At 59.5% G+C, this 17,547-nt stretch overlaps 2 protein-coding genes across 3 annotated transcripts; both read left to right on the top strand.

Annotated features, from left to right (window-relative positions):
• The first annotated feature begins 472 nt into the window (after positions 1–472).
• On the top strand, positions 473–1,511 carry LOC116623229 (protein PRRC2A-like). The gene is made up of 2 exons (XM_032390169.1): positions 473–481; positions 583–1,511. The coding sequence occupies exons 1-2, from the start codon at positions 473–475 to the stop codon at positions 1,435–1,437; spliced, it is 864 nt and encodes a 287-aa protein (XP_032246060.1). The 3' UTR covers positions 1,438–1,511.
• On the top strand, positions 1,466–14,493 carry TGFB1 (transforming growth factor beta 1). Of its 2 annotated transcripts, none has more exons than XM_032390673.1 (7): positions 1,466–1,863; positions 4,957–5,117; positions 6,342–6,459; positions 7,982–8,059; positions 8,220–8,367; positions 13,586–13,739; positions 14,192–14,493. In XM_032390673.1, the coding sequence occupies exons 1-7, from the start codon at positions 1,509–1,511 to the stop codon at positions 14,348–14,350; spliced, it is 1,173 nt and encodes a 390-aa protein (XP_032246564.1). In that variant the 5' UTR covers positions 1,466–1,508; the 3' UTR covers positions 14,351–14,493. The 2 variants fall into 2 exon arrangements, with proteins under 2 accessions (XP_032246564.1, XP_032246563.1); XM_032390672.1 differs by having other exon boundaries at positions 1,495–1,863; positions 8,217–8,367; positions 14,192–14,369.
• The last annotated feature ends 3,054 nt before the right edge of the window (positions 14,494–17,547 follow it).

Below are 17,547 nucleotides of genomic sequence, written 5' to 3'. Positions count from 1 at the left end.
TCTTGTGCCCTATCCTCCCGCTGACACCCGCCTTCAGGCCCCCCCCTTCTGACACACCCACTTCCCCCATCCTCTGCCTCAGCCTCTGCCCCCCTCCCCTCTCTGGGTGCCCCTCTCAGGACCCCCCTCCGTTGGGGCTTCTCCCTTCTCTGTGCCCCTCTCCCCACTGGGACCCCGTCTTCTGGCTGACCCTCTTCCCCAGCCTCCCACTCTCTGTCCGCTGGGGTCCCCGTTCTCTGATTCCCCCCCCCCCCCCGGACCCGGTGTCCCCAACCTCTGAGTGAGCCCTCCCCGCCAGGTCTTCATTCCCTCCGTGACCCCGCGCAGCCCTCTGAGCCACACGCAACCCGCCTGCCCGCTGTGGTCGCGCTCGGCCGCCAGGAGGCAGCACCCCGTTCGCGGGGCGGAGCCGGGGTGCCCGCCCCCTCCCCCCGGGGCTTAAGGGACCCCCCTCGGAGCCCGCCCACGCGAGATGAGGACGGTGGCCCGGCCCCCCCGCATGTCCTCCCCCTGGGGGCCGCCCCCGCCCCGCGCGCTTCCTGGGTGGGGCCGGGGCGGCTTCAAAACCCCCCGCCGCCCCAGCCGGTCCCCGCCGCTGCCGCCGCCCTTCGCGCCCCGGGGCCGTCCCACCCCCTCCTCCCGCCGCGGATCCGCCAGACAGCGAGGCCCCCGGCCGGGGGCAGGGGGGACGCCCCCTCCGGGGCACCCCCCGGCTCGGAGCCGCCCGCGGGCCGGCCTCGGCCGGGAGCGGAGGAAGGAGCCGCCGAGGAGCAGCCCGAGGCCCCAGAGTCTGAGAAGAGCCGCCGCCGCCCCCGCCGCCGCCGCCGCCGCCACTGCGGGGAGGAGGGGGAGGAGGAGCGGGAGGAGGGACGAGCTGGTTGGGAGAAGAGGAAAAAAAGTTTTGAGACTTTTCCGCTGCCGCTGGGAGCCGGAGGCGCGGGGACCGATTGGCGCGGCGCTGCCCCGCCAGGAGGCAGGACTCGGGGACCCCAGACCGCCTCCACCACCGCCTCGGACGCTCGCTCCCTCCCTGCCCCCTCCACGGCGTCCCCCCCAGGCGCCCCCATTCCGGACCAGCCCTCAGGAGCCGCCAACCCGGACTCCCGCGAAGACCTGACCCCAGACCTCGGGCGCACCCCCCTGCACGCCGCTCCCCCCACCCCCAGCCTCTCTCCTGAGCCCCCGCGCATCCAAGGACCCTTCTCCTCCGGGATCCGGGAGACGGGATCACTCTCAGACCTGCCTCAACTCCCCTACTCAAGACCACCCACCTCTGGTACCAGATCTCGCCCATCTCGGTTTTTTTCCTTGGGATACCGAGAAACCACCCATCAGAGCCTCCCGTCCACCTCCGCTCCGTTCTCCCTGAGGGCATCAGCTCCCCCACCCCCACCCCGACCCTCCTACCTTTCTTCGGGAGACCCCCAGCCCCTGTAGGGGCGGGGCCTCCCTTTTCCCACCCCAGCCCGGCTCGCGCTCTCGGCAGTGCCGGGGGCGCCGCCTCCCCCATGCCGCCCTCCGGGCTGCGGCTGCTGCCGCTGCTGCTGCCGCTGCTGTGGCTACTAGTGCTGACGCCTGGCCGGCCGGCCGCCGGACTGTCCACCTGCAAGACCATCGACATGGAACTGGTGAAGCGGAAGCGCATCGAGGCCATCCGCGGCCAGATCCTGTCCAAGCTGCGGCTCGCCAGCCCCCCGAGCCAGGGGGAGGTGCCGCCCGGCCCGCTGCCCGAGGCTGTGCTGGCCCTTTACAACAGCACCCGCGACCGGGTGGCGGGGGAGAGCGCCGAGCCGGAGCCCGAGCCTGAGGCGGACTACTACGCCAAGGAGGTCACCCGCGTGCTAATGGTGGAAAACAGCAACAGTGAGCTCAGAGGGGCCGGGGACCCTGGAGGGGAGCCCCCAGGGGGCGCCGGAGTGCAGGGGTCACGGGGAGGAAATTACTGGCAGAGGAAACTGGCTAGAGGAAGAGGACCCCCGGGGTTGCCGGGAACGCGGGAGGGGGGTCTCAAAGTGGATAGGACTGAGCTCCCTACCCCCCCCCCCCAGGCATCTGGCCCTTGAAGACGAGGAGCTAGTGAGCGAGGTGGACCGCTTCTAGAAGAGGGCCATGGGAACATGCGGGATCGTGGGGGCAGTTCCCTAGAGGGAGAGAAGCGATTGGGGGGTGGAGGGGTAGAAAGACTTCCCTCTCCACCCGACACTAGAGTTTGGGGGGTCGTGGGGTGAGGGCTGCAGAGAGGGAGCCCGCTTTGGGAGAAGCGAAGACCCCAGCATTTGAGAAAGGAGAGGCAGTGGGGAAAGCTGACCCAGAGCTCAGGGCTCACGAGGCGAGAAAATTCAAGGACAGGAAAACTAGGTGACGCGAACCCCGGAGGTGCCGGGAAAGTGGAGAGTGGACCCGCTTGCAGCGTGCGCGAAGAACACACGGGACTGGGGGAAGGCCCACAGAGAGGCGGCGAGGGGGCTGATACATGCGGGGGAAAAGGGGACCCGAGGTCGTGGGTTGGGGGGAGGTCGGAGAGCAGCGGAGACCCCAGGGGGGCGCCGGGGATGCGCGCGAGGTGCCCCAAGTATTTGGCATAGGGACGTGAGAGGAGCAAGCCCAGCGGGGGAAGCGAGCCCCAAGACACCTAGAATACTGGGTGGTGGGAAGGGGTTTAGAGAGAGGGGAGACAAGCATGAGAAAGGGGGGAACGGTACGAACAGTGCCCTGCTGGGAGCAGCGAGCCCCCCACGCCGCGGGAGGGGAGCAAGTGGGCTGAGTGAGGAGTCGAGCCTTAGGGGGAGAGGTGGATGGGTGCGACTCTGCAAGATCGGGGTGAGAAAACTGACTGGGTCGGGGTGAGGGAGCCCCACGTGGGTGCCACGCGCGGAGGGAGGAGCCTGCCCTCCCGGAAGGGGGGGGGAGGAGGACCCCGCAGAGCTGAAGGGGGAGAGTCTGGACCCCAGAGTCCCAGTTCCTCTCGGGGAGGCTGGGGAAACCCCAGCGTCCGGCCGCCTCGCCCTCCCTTCCCTTTCCTTCCCGTGCCCGGGGGGCGGGGATCGCGCGCGGAGCCTGGGGCGAGACCGGGCAGGTCGGGTCCCCGCCCTCGCGGCGGCGGCGCCTCCCGCCCTCTTCACCCCAGCTCGGGGCGGGGCTGCCGCTGGGCCCGCCCCCCTGGCGCCCACGCGGGGACCCAGGTGGCCCTTGGGGCCGGGAGGTTTGGGGGCGGCCCCCCGCTTGCCCTTTCTGCCTTGGGTGGTGCACCTGTGGGTCCCCGGGCCTTGCGTGCGCCTAGTTTGCAGCTCCAGCCGCATGACGCCCCTCCCCACCCACCTCTCGGCCTCACCTTTTCTGTGGCCGCTTCACCTTCGTTGTAGAGATTTCTTTAACACTGACACCTTCCATCCTCGTCTCCCCTCCCAGTCTGCCTCCCTCTCGCCCCCAAACCCTATGTCTCTCTTCCCGTGTGTGTCTGCCCCGTCTCTGCCTTGCGTCTCTCCCGCATCCCCATGCGTGGGGCTCCCCGTTCCTGTCTGTCTCCTCCCTCTTTCTCGCCGCCTCGCCGTGCTCCTCGTGTCTCCCTGTCTCTGCGGTCTCTCCATCTCTCCTTCTGACCGGTCCTGCCCTTCCTTTCTCCTTCCTCCCTATCTGCCCCCCTTACTCCCCTCAACGCCCCTGCGCCACCCTTCCTTTGGGGTTTGCTGAGTAACCCCTGGGTCAAGATAGGACTTCTTTGTGGGGAACCGGGCTGGTCTCTCTGGAGTAGGGAGGAGTAGGGGCAGGGGCCCATGCAAGGAGCTTCCTCTGCCCTTTCTCATCAGATCCTGTCCCCACCATTTCTGCACCCCCACTGCAGAGGCCTAAAGCATGTGCCCCAGTCAGTCTAGAAGGTCATTGGCCTGTCCGCTCATCCCAAACTTTTCCTAGACTAGAAAGCACTCTTCCTAACTTTCGCCCTCCCCCGCCCAAAGCCATTCCTACCTAGAATGAACTTTGCCTTGTCTAACCAGCTGAGGGAGGGAAGAGAAGAGAGGAAGCAATTAATAATCATAGCAACGTCACAATAGCAGGGAAGCAGCATAGCCTAGGGGCTGAGAGCACAGTCTTTAGGAGCAGACTGCCCGGGTTTGAATCCCAGCTCTGTAGCTCCCTACGTCCGTCACCATGGGGCAAATGACCTGTTTCCCCAGCTCTAAAATGGGTATAATCATCGTCTTTTCCTCATGGGGTGGTTGGTTGTGAGGTTTAAATGTCTTAACCCTTGTGAAGTGTTGTGAACAGCACCTGCAAATAGTGAGCGCTCTTTAACACACACACACACACACACACACACACACACACACACACCAACGAGCGCACCCCGCATGTGCGGGCTCTCCTACACGCTTTACCTGCGACATCTCTCTCGTGTCACACAATAACCCCGCGGTCGGTCCTCGCTTTGCAGATGAGGATCTGGCTCGGAGAGCGGAATTCACTTGCCCAAAGTTACACAGCGCTTCAGTGAGGAGAGCCTGGTTGGGAGTTAGGGAGCTCGATGTGGTTGCCGGTTCCCAAACAGCAGCAGGAAAGTGAGGCTCTGGGAAGGAATGCGACTTGCCCAAAGTCACAGAGCTGGAAGGCGGCAGAGGCCAGGGCTGGTCCAAATGCCCTTGATCCCATTTCGCACCTGAGGCTCCAAGTGCTGGGGGGCGGGGGCCTGAGCAAGTACAGCAGCCCCCTACAGCCATGTACTGAGTGGACACTTTACCGACAGTGGGGGACAGGGGTGGTTCAGACCCCTTTTACAGAGGGAGGAGACGAACCCAGAGAGGGCAAGCCACTCGCCCAAGGTCCCACAGCTAAAAAGTGTCAGAGTTGCGTTCCCACCCAGCATTGTCAGCACGGGAACCTACGCTCTTAGACTTGGGGTGTGCCAGCCGGCTCCCCGCCAAACCCCTGACACCCCTCCTCTCTGCTCCTCCCGCCTAGAAATCTATGAGAAAATCAAGAAAAGCCCGCACAGCATATATATGCTCTTCAACACATCGGAGCTCCGAGAAGCAGTGCCCGAGCCCGTCTTGCTCTCCCGGGCAGAGTTGCGCCTGCTGAGGCTCAAGTTAAAAGTGGAGCAGCACGTGGAGCTGTACCAGGTGGGGGGGCCCGAGCCCCGGAGGCGGGTGGGCCGCGTGTGCCCGTGCGCTGGGGCCAAGGGCAGCTGGTGGCTGCCAAGTCCGCAGAGACAAACTTCGGAGGACGGAGGTGCACACACCGTGGATCGTAGGGCTCTTTGAAACTTGCGGACTCCTAGCACCCTCGGGTAGTAACCACTCGGAAGGCTGGGATCTTGAAAGGTCTGAGGCTCTTAGACCGTTCTGTCCAATAGGGTAGTCACTAGCCTCACATGGCCATTTAAGTTGACTAAAATTAAATAAAAGGAAAATTCAGTTCGTCAGTCTCACTGGCCATATTTCAAGTACTCTGTAGTCACATGTGGTTAGCGGCTGCTATTTTGGATGCCACAGATAAAGAACATTTCCATCGCCAGAGAAAGTTCCCTTGGATAGCTCTGTTTTAGAAGATTTCGAGTCTCCAGGAAGGTTGGGGCCTCCGGAAGGGCTGGAGTGTCCAGAAGGTTATGTGACCTAGAATCCATGTCCTGTGGAACATGGGGCTTCAAGGGTGGGTGTTAGACTCTTAGAACAAAGGCATGCGGTCTATGGTCAAACTTCTTGGATTCTGGAGAATTCAGCTTTATGCTGCCAGGGCCTGGAGTGTTCTGCCCGGCCCCAGAGGATCACCACACGGGGGTGTGAGATGTCGGCAGGATCTGGGTTTGGGGCGTGTCAGACTCCTGGGCGTGTAGAACTTGTCAGGCTCATTGAGTGTGTAATTCTTCGGGTGCTCCTGAGCACTGGAGTTCTGGAATGACTTCTAACATAAGCCCCTAGAAAGTTACAGACTCTCAGAAGGCAGGGCGTCAGATTTGCAGAATTGTATGCTAGCTCGGTGGACCTCAGGATGTCCTCGGAGGATCTTAGCGTGTGGGGCTGTCCAAGCGGAAGGGGGCCTGGCGTTTCACCAGTGAGGGAACTCAGGCCCGGGGCTCAGGGCAGAGGCTGAGCCGGCCAGGTGCCTTGATCCCCACCTCACCCCCACCCGGCCCCGGGGGTCTCCCTCCTCTCCTCCCAGGGCCGCTCTGGGGGCGGGTGGTTCCCGCAGGGTCCCACAGTGTGGGTGTCTGGGAGGGGACCATGTGAGGGGCTCTCTGGAGGCCTGTGTGGTGGAGCAGAAGGAGGGGGGTACAGTCAATGCATTTGGGGTGTGGAGCACCATCTACTCACTGTCTCCCCCCCCCCCAATTCATCATCCCCTAGAAATACAGCAACGATTCCTGGCGTTACCTCAGCAACCGGCTGCTGGCGCCCAGCGACACGCCAGAATGGCTGTCCTTCGATGTCACTGGAGTTGTGCGTCAGTGGCTGAGCCACGGAGGTGAGGACTCCTTCTTTGCCCCACCCCTATTTTGTAATGGGATCGATCCCCTTGTTTGTCCTGGGGCTGCCCTGCCTACCAGCTGCCACCCCATGTTGGTGCCAAAGAGCCAAGACCTGGCCTTCCTCCCAGACCCTCAGAAACGTGAGTGATTAGCGCTTAATCCATTTCCTGATCCCTGCCCTGTGCTGGGGGATGCTGGGGACCCAAACAGCCCCATCCTTACCCTCCCAGAGCCTGTGGTCCATTGTTGGGGTGGGGGAAGTGGGGAAAGTCCTGAAAACTGGGTAGGGCTGGGCTGGGGAGCCCAGAGGAGATGCCTGACCCAGCCTCCGGTCAGGGAGGGCTTCCTGGAGGAGGACATCGAAAGAAGGAGGGGCAAGAGCGTTCGAGGCAGACCCTGAGTCCAGGGAATGCCTGACACACCTGATCTGTCTGTAAGAGGACTGGGTCTGTCCTGCCCATCGGAGTCCACAGCGCCCACATCCCCTTTCCTAATCTCCCTCTTAATGCTGGGTACGCAGTGGCAGCTAAGCCCACTTCTAGACCCTGCCCTCCAGGGGCCCACAGTCACTTCCAGATACCTAGAAAGTCTTGCCAAAGCCCGAGGCGGCAGTGATGACCCCAGGGAGCAGTGTCGGGGCGGGGAGGCGCTGCGGGAGCCGGCCCAGGTATCTGTGCCCATCCGAGGGCCTGGGAGGGCCTCCTGGGGAAGGTGACAGTGTTGAGACTTGCGGGATAAGTGGTGGTTCGTCCAGGTGTTGAAAGGTGGGGGTTCAGGAGCAGGTGGGAGCTGGGAGGAGTGTCCTGTGCGGCTGGACAAAGGCCATTCTCGGTCACTGCTGGGTCTAGAGCACCCAGCACAGGGCCCAGCACCTAGGAGCAGCTTAGAAAATCACCCATTCATTCATTCATTCATTCAAGAAACCTTTCTCCCCCAGCTGCCCTGTGGGTTTGCATCCTGGCCCTACCTTTTCCCACTTGGGGCAAGTCCTCTCCTCTCCGTGGGCCTCAGCTTCCATGTCTGCAAAATGGGAAGCTTTGGTGAGGATTGAAGGAGATAATGCTCACATGCTCACAGCGTGTTTAGAACAGGGCCACCCGGTAGATGTTTGTTTTTATGGACTGTGGGCTAGGCCCAGCAGGGAACAAGAAAACGGGCATCCCTGCCCCCATGTATCCTGCTTTCCACTGAGGGAACAATGAGGGAACTAAATAGCCAAATACAAATGTCAGGGAGGGTAAGTACTATGGAGAAAATAAAGTGATGTCACTGTGGGGGGGGGGGGGCCTGTGTCCTGGAGGGCCTCTTGGAGGAGGTGACCTCTGAGCTGAGACCTGAAAGAGAAGGAGGAGGAAGCAAGAGGGTGCAGGGAGAGGGCAGGCAGGAGAAGAGGGAGGCAGGCAGGACCCCCCCCACCCCCCCACCCCTGCCCCCACCTGCCCCCAGGGTCGCTCCCGCCCCTTGCAGCCTCAGGGTGAGCCACACCTCACAATGGCTTCCCTCTTTCCACTCCCACAGGGGAAGTAGAGGGCTTTCGCCTCAGTGCCCACTGTTCGTGTGACAGCAAAGATAACACCCTGCAAGTGGACATCAACGGTGAGGCCCATCTCCCTGGCTTGGCCCCATGGCAGCGTGCCCGCGCGCGCATGCGCGTGTGTGTCTTCCTCCCCCTGCCCCTGCCCCTGCCCCCGTTCATCCATCTGAGAGTGTGTGTCTCTGTCTCCCCCCCACCCCCCACCCCTCCAAACCAAAGCAGGGCTCCGTTCCAGCCGCCGAGGTGACCTGGCCACCATTCACGGCATGAACCGGCCCTTCCTGCTCCTCATGGCCACCCCACTGGAGAGGGCCCAGCACCTGCACAGCTCCCGGCAGCGCCGGGCCCTGGACACCAACTACTGCTTCAGGTGACCTTTCTGCCTTCGCCCGGGGCCTCCTAGGCGGGGGGCGTGATGGTCGCCTGTGCCCAGGCGGCCACACTGGGCATCTGGCTACACGTGCGCGGGCCTCTCCTCCAGCCTAGAAGGCTCAGCGGACGAGGTCCGAGTGCTAGAATGCTGGGATGGGTGCCCCGGGAGCCCTAGAATGTGGAGGTCAGGTTGCTTTCTTGCTGGTGTGTTGGAACCAGACTGTTGGTGTCCCTGAGCGTGTGGGAGTTCAGTGGTGGCAGGTTGCGGTTCTAGAAGGTTGGGATGCTAGGACACTAGGATTCCGTGTGAATGATTGAAATCTGCGAATGCTGCACTCCAGGAACGTTGGGATCCTAGAATTTGGGCATTCAGAATTGGAAGATCGCGCATGTTGGATTCCTTATGCCATTGGCAGATTGGAGGCCTTGAATATTGGGCTCAGGATGGGGGAAGCCTGTGTTAAAATACCAGCATCCACAAATGTTGGGGTTGGAGAAAGCCAGAGTGGATCCTAGAGTGTTGGGGCTCAGTGTTAGAATCTCGGAAGGCTGGGATCTTAGGAGGTGGTAGTTTGGACCTCTTGAGAGATGGGCTCAGGATTGTGGAACGCTCGTATGCAACATCAAAACGGTGGAACTCATGAATGGCAGGATCCCACAGGGCAGGAACGTGGGGATCCCAGCAAGTTGGAAATGCCGCTGGAGTGTGAGAACCTCGAGATGCTGGAGTATTGCGATCTAAGAGAGTCGAAAAGTTGGATTCCTTAGAATGTGGACATTCAGAGTTGGATGTTGCAGAATTAGAACGATAACCTGACCTTGTCCCTCCCCTGCTTAATATTTTGATGGCACCTCTGGGCTTTCTTATATGCTGTTCCCCTCCTGGAGAGTCAGGTCTGCTCCCGAGCTCAGCCCCAGCCCCAGCCTTCAGCCCAGCAACCTTGTGAATGAATGAATGCACGAATTGAAGCTTTGACTTCTACTAACATTAATAAACTTACAAAGGGAGGCAGGCAGCCATGTGAGGCTCTGTAGGGAGGGACACAGTGTTACCTAGGAAGCTGGGCCAAAAAATTGAACGTTCAGCTGATCAAGACGGTAGGTCCAACTACCAATTTTCCAGAAACCCAGGGACAGAGGAACATGTGAAACAACACCACACGCTTGCAGTCAGCTGCAGTTAGATTGTGGGAAACCTGACCCACTTTCTTCAACAAATACAAGGCAGAGCGGGGGGAAGGAGAGAGATGGTTCTTTAGATTTCTAAAAGAATCTGAAGAGATAGATCAACCAATTGCAATGTGTAGACCTTATTTGGATCTTTATGCAGATGAGTAAAAATGAAAAGACGTTTGGGAGACAGTTGGGGAAATGTGAACTCTGTGTATCTGATGATATCACGGAATCATTGTGAATTTTTTCTTTATGTGGTATTGTGGTGATGTTTTAAAATAGTCCTGATTTTCTTGGAGATACATGTGGAAATATTTGTGGATGAAATGACATGGTGGATGGCATGTGCTTCAAAACTGTCCAGTGGGGGAGAGGAAGTGGGTAGGGGGCAGAGATGCAGTGAACTTGGCCATGATGTGAGACTGTGGAAGCTAGCCTCCCTGAACGCTTCCCTAGCGTCCAAGGACAATGTGAGGCCCTTTGGCCTGTCCTGGGGCCCCAAGTAGGTTTCTTTTACCTATCAGGCCCTGACTGGATGGCAGAGGGGCTCTGCAAGAGCTTTGCAAGAGGGGCACCTGGCTGGCCCAGTCAGTTGACCATGCGACTCTTGATCTCCGGGTCGTGAGTTCAAGCCCCACATTGAGCATAGAGCGTACTTAAAAGCTTTGCAAAAGGCCTTGAACTTGTACTGAACACATGGGTTACACAGTGTCTCAGAGTCACCTGCAGGCTTGTTAAATATGGCCTGCTGTCCCCCAGCCGCCCCAAGCCCACCCCCAGTTTCAGATTCAGTAAGTCTGGGGTGGGGCCGGAGAATTTGCATTTTGTACAAGTTCACAGGTGGTGCATCTGCCGCTGTGGGGAGCCCACATGGAGCATGTCCCAGGTGGGTGATAAGAGTCACAGGCTATTCAAATCTTAGGACCTTAGAACCCCCGGTCAGAGGTGAACCAGAAGTGAAAGATTATCTGGGCAGGGGTTCTTTCCCTTTTCCGAGTTTAGGACCCCCTCGAGAAGCTGAAAGCCAGACAATCGCCCCAGACAAATGTCTATAAATGCACACGTATGTGCCTGTGGTTTCGGGAGCTCAAGACCCTCGCTGAACCCACACGTGGACTTCCTGATGACTCCTTGGCCCTTAACAGCACCTTAGTTGACCTAACATCCCCTGTGTCTTTGGACAGATAGGGAAACTGAGGCCCAACCAGACTGGGGAGGAACTGGGCTGAGCTCATAGGGATCTCAGATTCCTGGCTCCCTTCTCAGGGCTCTGTGGCTTTTGGAGAGGCCTTGTCTTGCCCCGGGGAAATCTGTATCATCACCTCTTCCTGCTCTGCTTGAGCTGACATGGCCGTGCCCAGGCCCCTGGGTGGTGCAGAGCTGGTGGGGAAGCCGGCCCCAAGCTCCAGCGCTTGCCCGCTGCGCGTGAGCAGGGAGCGCTCCCTTCTCTGGGGCTCAGTTTCTTCACCCTTCAAATGGGAATAATAATAAGGCCTGCCTCACGGGGTTTTGAGATTAATTCATTCTCTGTTGATTAATTTTTGACTAGGTAAATACGTGCACGTGGACCAAACCTAGAAAGAATACTCAGAGACCCTCCAGCTCTGACCACCACCGCCCCCCGCCCCTGAGGAGGAGGCAGCCTGTTTTTTTATCTCTGTGTCTCTTTCCAGAGACAGTCTCTGAAACACTTATACATAACCAATATTTTTTTTTAAAGATTTTATTTATTTATTTGACGGGGGGGGGGGGGGGAGAGAGCCCAAGTCGGGGTGGGGGCAGCAGGCAGAGGGAGAGGGAGAAGCAGGCCCGATCCCAGGCCCCTGGGAACATGACCTGAGCCGAAGGCAGATGCTTAACCGACTGAGCCACCCAGGCGTCCCTCCATGTATTTTTTATTTTGACCAAATTGTAGAATCCTTTGGGGTGGATGTGGAGAGGGCGCTGCATACTTTTTCCTCCCTCCCGCTCTCCCATCCTTCTTTCTTTTCCTCCCTCCCTCCCTTCCTTCCTTCCTTCCTTCCTCCCTCCCTCCCTCCCTCCCTCACTCCCTTCCTTCCTTCCTTCCTTCCTTCTTCTAAAAGTAACACACACCCACTGTCAAGAATTTGGAAAATACAGAAAGGTAGCACCCATCACTCCACCACATGTAAAAAGTCGACATTTGAATATAGTTCCTTCCAGTTCTTTTATGCAAAAACAGAATTTGGATCATACTGTCCTTGAGCTTTGCCTAGTGTTTCTTTCATATGTTATGAACCTGGAATATAAAGCATTCTCGGCTGCCCATAAATCAAGCTTTTTAGCCAAGGTCCCTGCCCAGCTCAGCCATGGCCTCAGAGGCCAGCACATAAAATGTCCCAGTTCCTTCCAGACAAGCAGGAACCCGGGCTCCCGGCTGGGGAGGACTGGCTTTTGCTTCTGAGCATGGGACAGAGATTATGAGTCCAGAGCAGTAGAGTATTATACACCACTATTCTCCAGCGTGATTTTTAAAAATCTAACAAACACACACACACACACACACACACACAATTAATCTCTATGCCCAATGTGGCGCTTGAACTCACAACCCCGAGATCAAGAGTTGCACACTCTCCTGACTGAACCAACCATGCGCCCCATGTGGCAATAAGTATTAAGAAGGAAAATAAATCAGAGGAAGAGGAGAGGAAAAAAACTAGATATTGGGGACTATTCTTCCTATCCTGGTTAAAATTTTCTTCTATTATGGAAATTTTGAAATGTAAACAAAAGCAGCCAAGATATAGTATAATGAAGTCCCATGAATTCTCATCCAGCTTCAACAGCTATTAAGATTTGTCCCACTTGGCATGCCTGGCTGGCTCAGTCAGTAGAGCGTGTGACTCTTGATCTCAGGGTTATGAGTTCGAGCCCCACATTGGGTGTAGAGATTACTTAAAAATAAAATCTTCCAGAAAAATTTGCCCCACTTCTAATATAGACATTGTCATGTTTTCTTGCATAACTGAAATGCCATTATTACACTGAATGGAATTCATGATCATTTGGATTGGTATTTTGGATATTTACTGAGCACCTGCTGCATGTCAGCCGGTGTTCTAGGAGTTAAGGCTCCCTGTGTAAAGGACATGTGAGCATATGTTTAAATGAACTGAAGACCTGAGCCAGAGTGGATGGAGATCTGTGCGAATAGCAAGCCAGGAAGAGGGAAGAACAAGTGCAGAGGTCCTGGGACAGGACTGTGTTTGAGGAACAGGGAGGATGCTAGTGTGGCCGGCAGTCAAGGAGAGTGGGGAGGGAGTTGAGCTCAGCCGACCAGGCAGCATCTTGGGGTTCCTGGTGAGGACTTGGGCATTTGCCCCGAGTGATGTTTGAGCCATGTTCGGAGCAGAGGAACGACACGACAGTCTCTAGCATGTGGCCCCAGAAGGCGAGGATTTCCGTCTGTGTTGTTTGCACTGAGTCCCTAGTAGATCCCAGCCAAGCACATCATAGTGGGGTTCAACAAACATTTGTTTTTGTTTTTTTTTTTTTAAAGATTTTATGTATTTATTTATTTAATTGACAGAGAGAGAGAGACAGCGTGAGAGGGAACACAAGCAGGGGGAGTGGGAGAGGGAGAAGCAGGCTTCTGGCCGAGCAGGGAGCCCGATGCGGGGCTCGATCCCAGGACCCCGGGATCATGACCTGAGCCGAAGGCAGACGCTTAACCAACTGAGCCACCCAGGCGCCCCTCAACAAACATTTGTTGCACACATAGAACTTAGTGCATGTGGACGGTCATTTGGCTTCTTGCAGGCTTGTTCTGAGCCTGGCGTGAGATTAGGTTTACTATGATGCCCTTAGCACGGTGCTTGACTAGCCCGAGTGCTTTATCAGCGTTAGTGAGTATGATTGCGCTCACTGCTATTGCTGTCATTGTCACAGGCGGTGCAAGGGGGACCGAGATGGGGACTGTGCTGGGGGTGACCAGGGTGCCCCCCCACCCCCCGCCCCCCGGGGCCCAGCCGCCTTTGCAGCAGCCCCTCCTGACCCGGGCTCCTCCCTCCCGCCCGCAGCTCCACCGAGAAGAACTGCTGCGTGCGGCAGCTGTATATCGACTTCCGGAAGGATCTGGGCTGGAAGTGGATCCACGAGCCCAAGGGCTACCACGCCAACTTCTGCCTGGGGCCCTGCCCCTACATTTGGAGCCTGGACACGCAGTACAGCAAGGTGCGTCTGGCCTCGGACAGGGGGTGCGCTGGGAGGAGCAGGGACCCAGGGAGTGGAGGGAGACAAACAGGTAAAAGCAGAGAGGAATGGGCCAGCTGAGAAGTAGAGAGAGACGGGGGGTGGGGGGGGTGTGTCGATCGGAGGGGACGGAGCAGAGACGGGAGGAGACGGGGTCAGAGCAGGTAGAGAGACAGGGCGCAGCGGGAGACCCACGGAGACCGAGTGACGGGTTGCGGGAGGCGGGGAGGCGGAAGGAGAGGGAACGGTAGGGTCTATGCGAGAAAAAGGCCGGAGTCCACAGACCGCCACCGGGACAGAGAGAGCCTGAGGACAAGGCAAGAGTGGCAAATGGGGAGAGTGAGGCTGCGACTGAGAACGGAACAGACCGAGATGAGGCAGAGGGAGCGGGGGAGGGGGCACCCTGCCCACGCCCCCCCCCCCCCCCCCCGCAGGTCCTGGCCCTCTACAACCAGCACAACCCGGGCGCGTCGGCGGCGCCGTGCTGCGTGCCGCAGGCGCTGGAGCCGCTGCCCATCGTGTACTACGTGGGCCGCAAGCCCAAGGTGGAGCAGCTGTCCAACATGATCGTGCGCTCCTGCAAGTGCAGCTGAGGCCCCGCCCCGCCCGGCAGGCCCCGCCCACCGGCAGGCCCGGCCCCGCCCCCGCCCGCTGCGCCGGGCTGTATTTAAGGACACCGCGCCCCAGCCCCGCCCCGCCCCCCCCGCCCCTGGGGTCCATTAAAGGTGGAGAGAGGACTGGGGTCTCTGTGCGTGTCGTTGGGTCCCTGACTGGGGTCTCCCTCCCGGCATTCCCGACGTTCCCGGGTTCCCGCTCCATGTGCCCCCCTCCTGTCGCTCTCCACCATTCATTTCCTCCCACAAACACCTGCTGAGCGCTCCTGAAGTCCCAAGTACTCCCGGCGGCCGCTAGATTTATTTATTGAGCACCTTGTGCCCTGTTCCAAATGCCTTATATTGACTAACTCATGTAATCACCGTAACAAAACTCTGAGATACAGTGTCATCTGAGGTAACACTCACTTTAAAGGTGAGGAAGCCAGAGCCCAGCGAGGTTAAGGGAATAGTTGCTGCCCACCAGGAACCTGCTTTCTGGGGAGGAGACAGATGTGGGAAGCGACGCTAAGACAGGAAAGCAGGATGGAGCCAGAGATGGTTTGGGGGAGGAGGGAGGGCTCCTTGGAGGAGGCAGCATCTGGGACTTGAAGGAAGTCAAGAAGGCAGTCTGGGGGAGCACTCGGGGAGAGTGTTCTCAGTAGGAAGACCTAGGCACAGCCTGGCCATGAGGATGAACTTGGAGTGAGCGACACTGAGAGGAAAGGCCAATGTGGTTGGAAGGGAGGGACAAGGGGAAGAAGGGTGCTGGGAGCTGAGTCAGTTGATTAACGCTCAGGGGCCAGAGAGTAATAATATTCCCCCTGCCAGGTAGGGCTGTAGGAGCTCCCCGCATTCTCCCCACAGCCCAGCAGAGCAGGGGATTAGCAAATTCCCGCCTGCAGGCCAATTCTGGCCCGCTGCCTGTGTCTGTAAATAAAGTTTTATTGGAGCACAGCCACGCTCATTCCTTTGTGCATCACCCAGGGCTGTTTCGGTGCTACAAGGGCAGGGCTGAGTAGAAACTGTATGCAAAGTCACGAATAGTTACTGTCTAGCCCTTTACAGAAACAGTTTGCCAGCTCCTACTATAGAGACCCTTTGCTCCCCATTTTACAGGTGGGAAGACCGAGGCACAGAGAGGTTCAGTTACTTGCTAAGGTCACACAGCTAGCAGGTGGCAGAGCTGGGATTCGAGCCCAAACAGCTGGAGTTGAGGATCTAGGCACCTGACCTCTGCACGGGGACTGCTTCCCCGTCCACATCGGGCCTGTGGGGGCCTGTGGGGGCCTGTGGGAACTTGTGCTCTGAGGGAGGTGGGAGCCGCGTCAGGGTTCGGAACAGAAGAGGAGAGTGATTTGACTTCGGTGCTCAGAGAGTCCCTCTGGCTGATGGTTGAGTAGACTGAATGCGGGCGAGGGGAGCTGCAGGGAGACCATTTGTCCAAGTGAGCAATGCCACCGCCCTGAGCCAGGGTGGCTCCCCATCGGCTGCCCCGTTTCTTCCCATCTGCTCTGGTCTTGCCCGTGAACTCTCTCCTGCTTCCTCCTCAGCCTCTCCAGTTTCCCAGGTTTTGGCCCCCCCCCCCCCGCCCCCCCGCCCCACGCTCTCCTGCCCTTCCCAGGGCTGGGCCCTGACCTGCTCCTGGCCCAGGGATGGCCCTAGGGTGGGGGTCACTGTGTAGGGACATGCTGCCATTTTCACCAGCCTCCTGTGTGCACACACTTGCAAGCACACGGTGACACAGACCGTCGTCACTGTAGCCCCGTGAAAATGCGGCACAGCTACACACACATTCACACTCACAACAGAGGTTCGAATGTGGACCGTGTCCCACAGTCTCGCAGACACGTGCACCTTTCAGAGCCACAGTGGCTACACAGAAGCTTGTGACAAGGGGTGGCGGCCACAGCCCACGTGCGCCCAGCGCAGCCTCGGAGCTTCACCGGACACGGCAGGACACGGTCACACAAACACGACCCCCGCACACCAGATACGGATTCCGAGAGGGTGCCACGCGCAGACACACACCGCCCAGCCGCAGAGCCCCATCAGGAAGTGAAACAGAGACTCCTGCTGGGACCCGTCAACAGTTACACAAACGTCCTCCGCGGGGTCCCCGCTCACGAACAGGCACAACCGGATGCATCCCAGTCCCACCCAGACACACGCCACACACGGAGACACACGGCGCGGTGGCGCAGACTGCAGGCTGGTGGTGGCCACTCAGCCTGACATCCCTCGGCCCCACACGCTGAGGCCTGGGGAGTCCCACGAGGCCGCGCAGACAGCAGCTGGCCCCGGCATACCCAGACGCGCTGTCACACCCCGGGTCCCAGACGGAGCAGTCCCACACACCCAGACACACCCCCAGGGTCGCGGCCCTCGCACGCCCAGCCCGTGCCCGGGCCCGAGGACAAGTCCTGGCCGCACAGGGCCGCACACCCCGCGGTGGCCCGAGCCCTCGCCACGCCCTCGTGACACACCCCGCCCACCTGCCCGCCCGGCTGAGCTGGCGCGGAGGCCGCCCAGGAAGGGAAACTTGCGGGCTCAGCACCTTCCTGGACTGCCTGCGGGCTGCCCCTGCCCTGCTACGCGGCACCCCCGACCCCGCGGGGGGGTGGGGGGGTGGGCAGGCCCCGTGGGGACAAGGGAGTCCTGGCCCCTGGCCCAGCGCCCAAGCGCGGGGGCAGGACCCGGGGTTTGGGGAGTCCCGCTCCCCTCCCCCGCTCCTGCGGGCAGCCCCGGGAGGGGAGGGAAGTCGTGGGGGGAGCCTGGGTTCCGGCTGGAGCCCCAGCTTCCCGTCCGGCCCCCACGGGGCAGGAAGCGGGGCCGGGGAGGCCAGCTCAGGCCTTCCTGCCCCCTCCCCCAGACAGGCCTGGGAGCTGGGTCAGCTGGAAGGAGTGGGGGGGGCAAGGGGGGGGGGGGGGGGGGGGGGAATGAGAAAGCCCCTCCCCCCCAACCTCGTGATTGGTGTCTTTTGGGTTTCTAATGTAAATTTGAACATGTTCAGAACCCCTGTGTGTGTGTGTGTGTGTGTCTACAAGCTTTGTGCTGTGGATTTTGTGTGTGCAGCATGGGGGTTTCTAACACACCAGCGGGCGCCGGCTGGCCCTGCTGAGTGTGGACAGCTTCTGTCCAAGTGTGCGTCCCCAGCACGTGTCCCCTCCGTGTGTCTGTGCTGCGTGTGGGTCCGA

This window comes from Phoca vitulina, unplaced genomic scaffold, assembly GCF_004348235.1.
Source record: "Phoca vitulina isolate PV1807 unplaced genomic scaffold, GSC_HSeal_1.0 scaffold58, whole genome shotgun sequence".
Lineage (NCBI taxonomy): Eukaryota > Metazoa > Chordata > Mammalia > Carnivora > Phocidae > Phoca > Phoca vitulina.
Note: the sequence above shows the minus strand (reverse complement) of the source record. Positions and strands in the feature narration are given on the sequence as shown.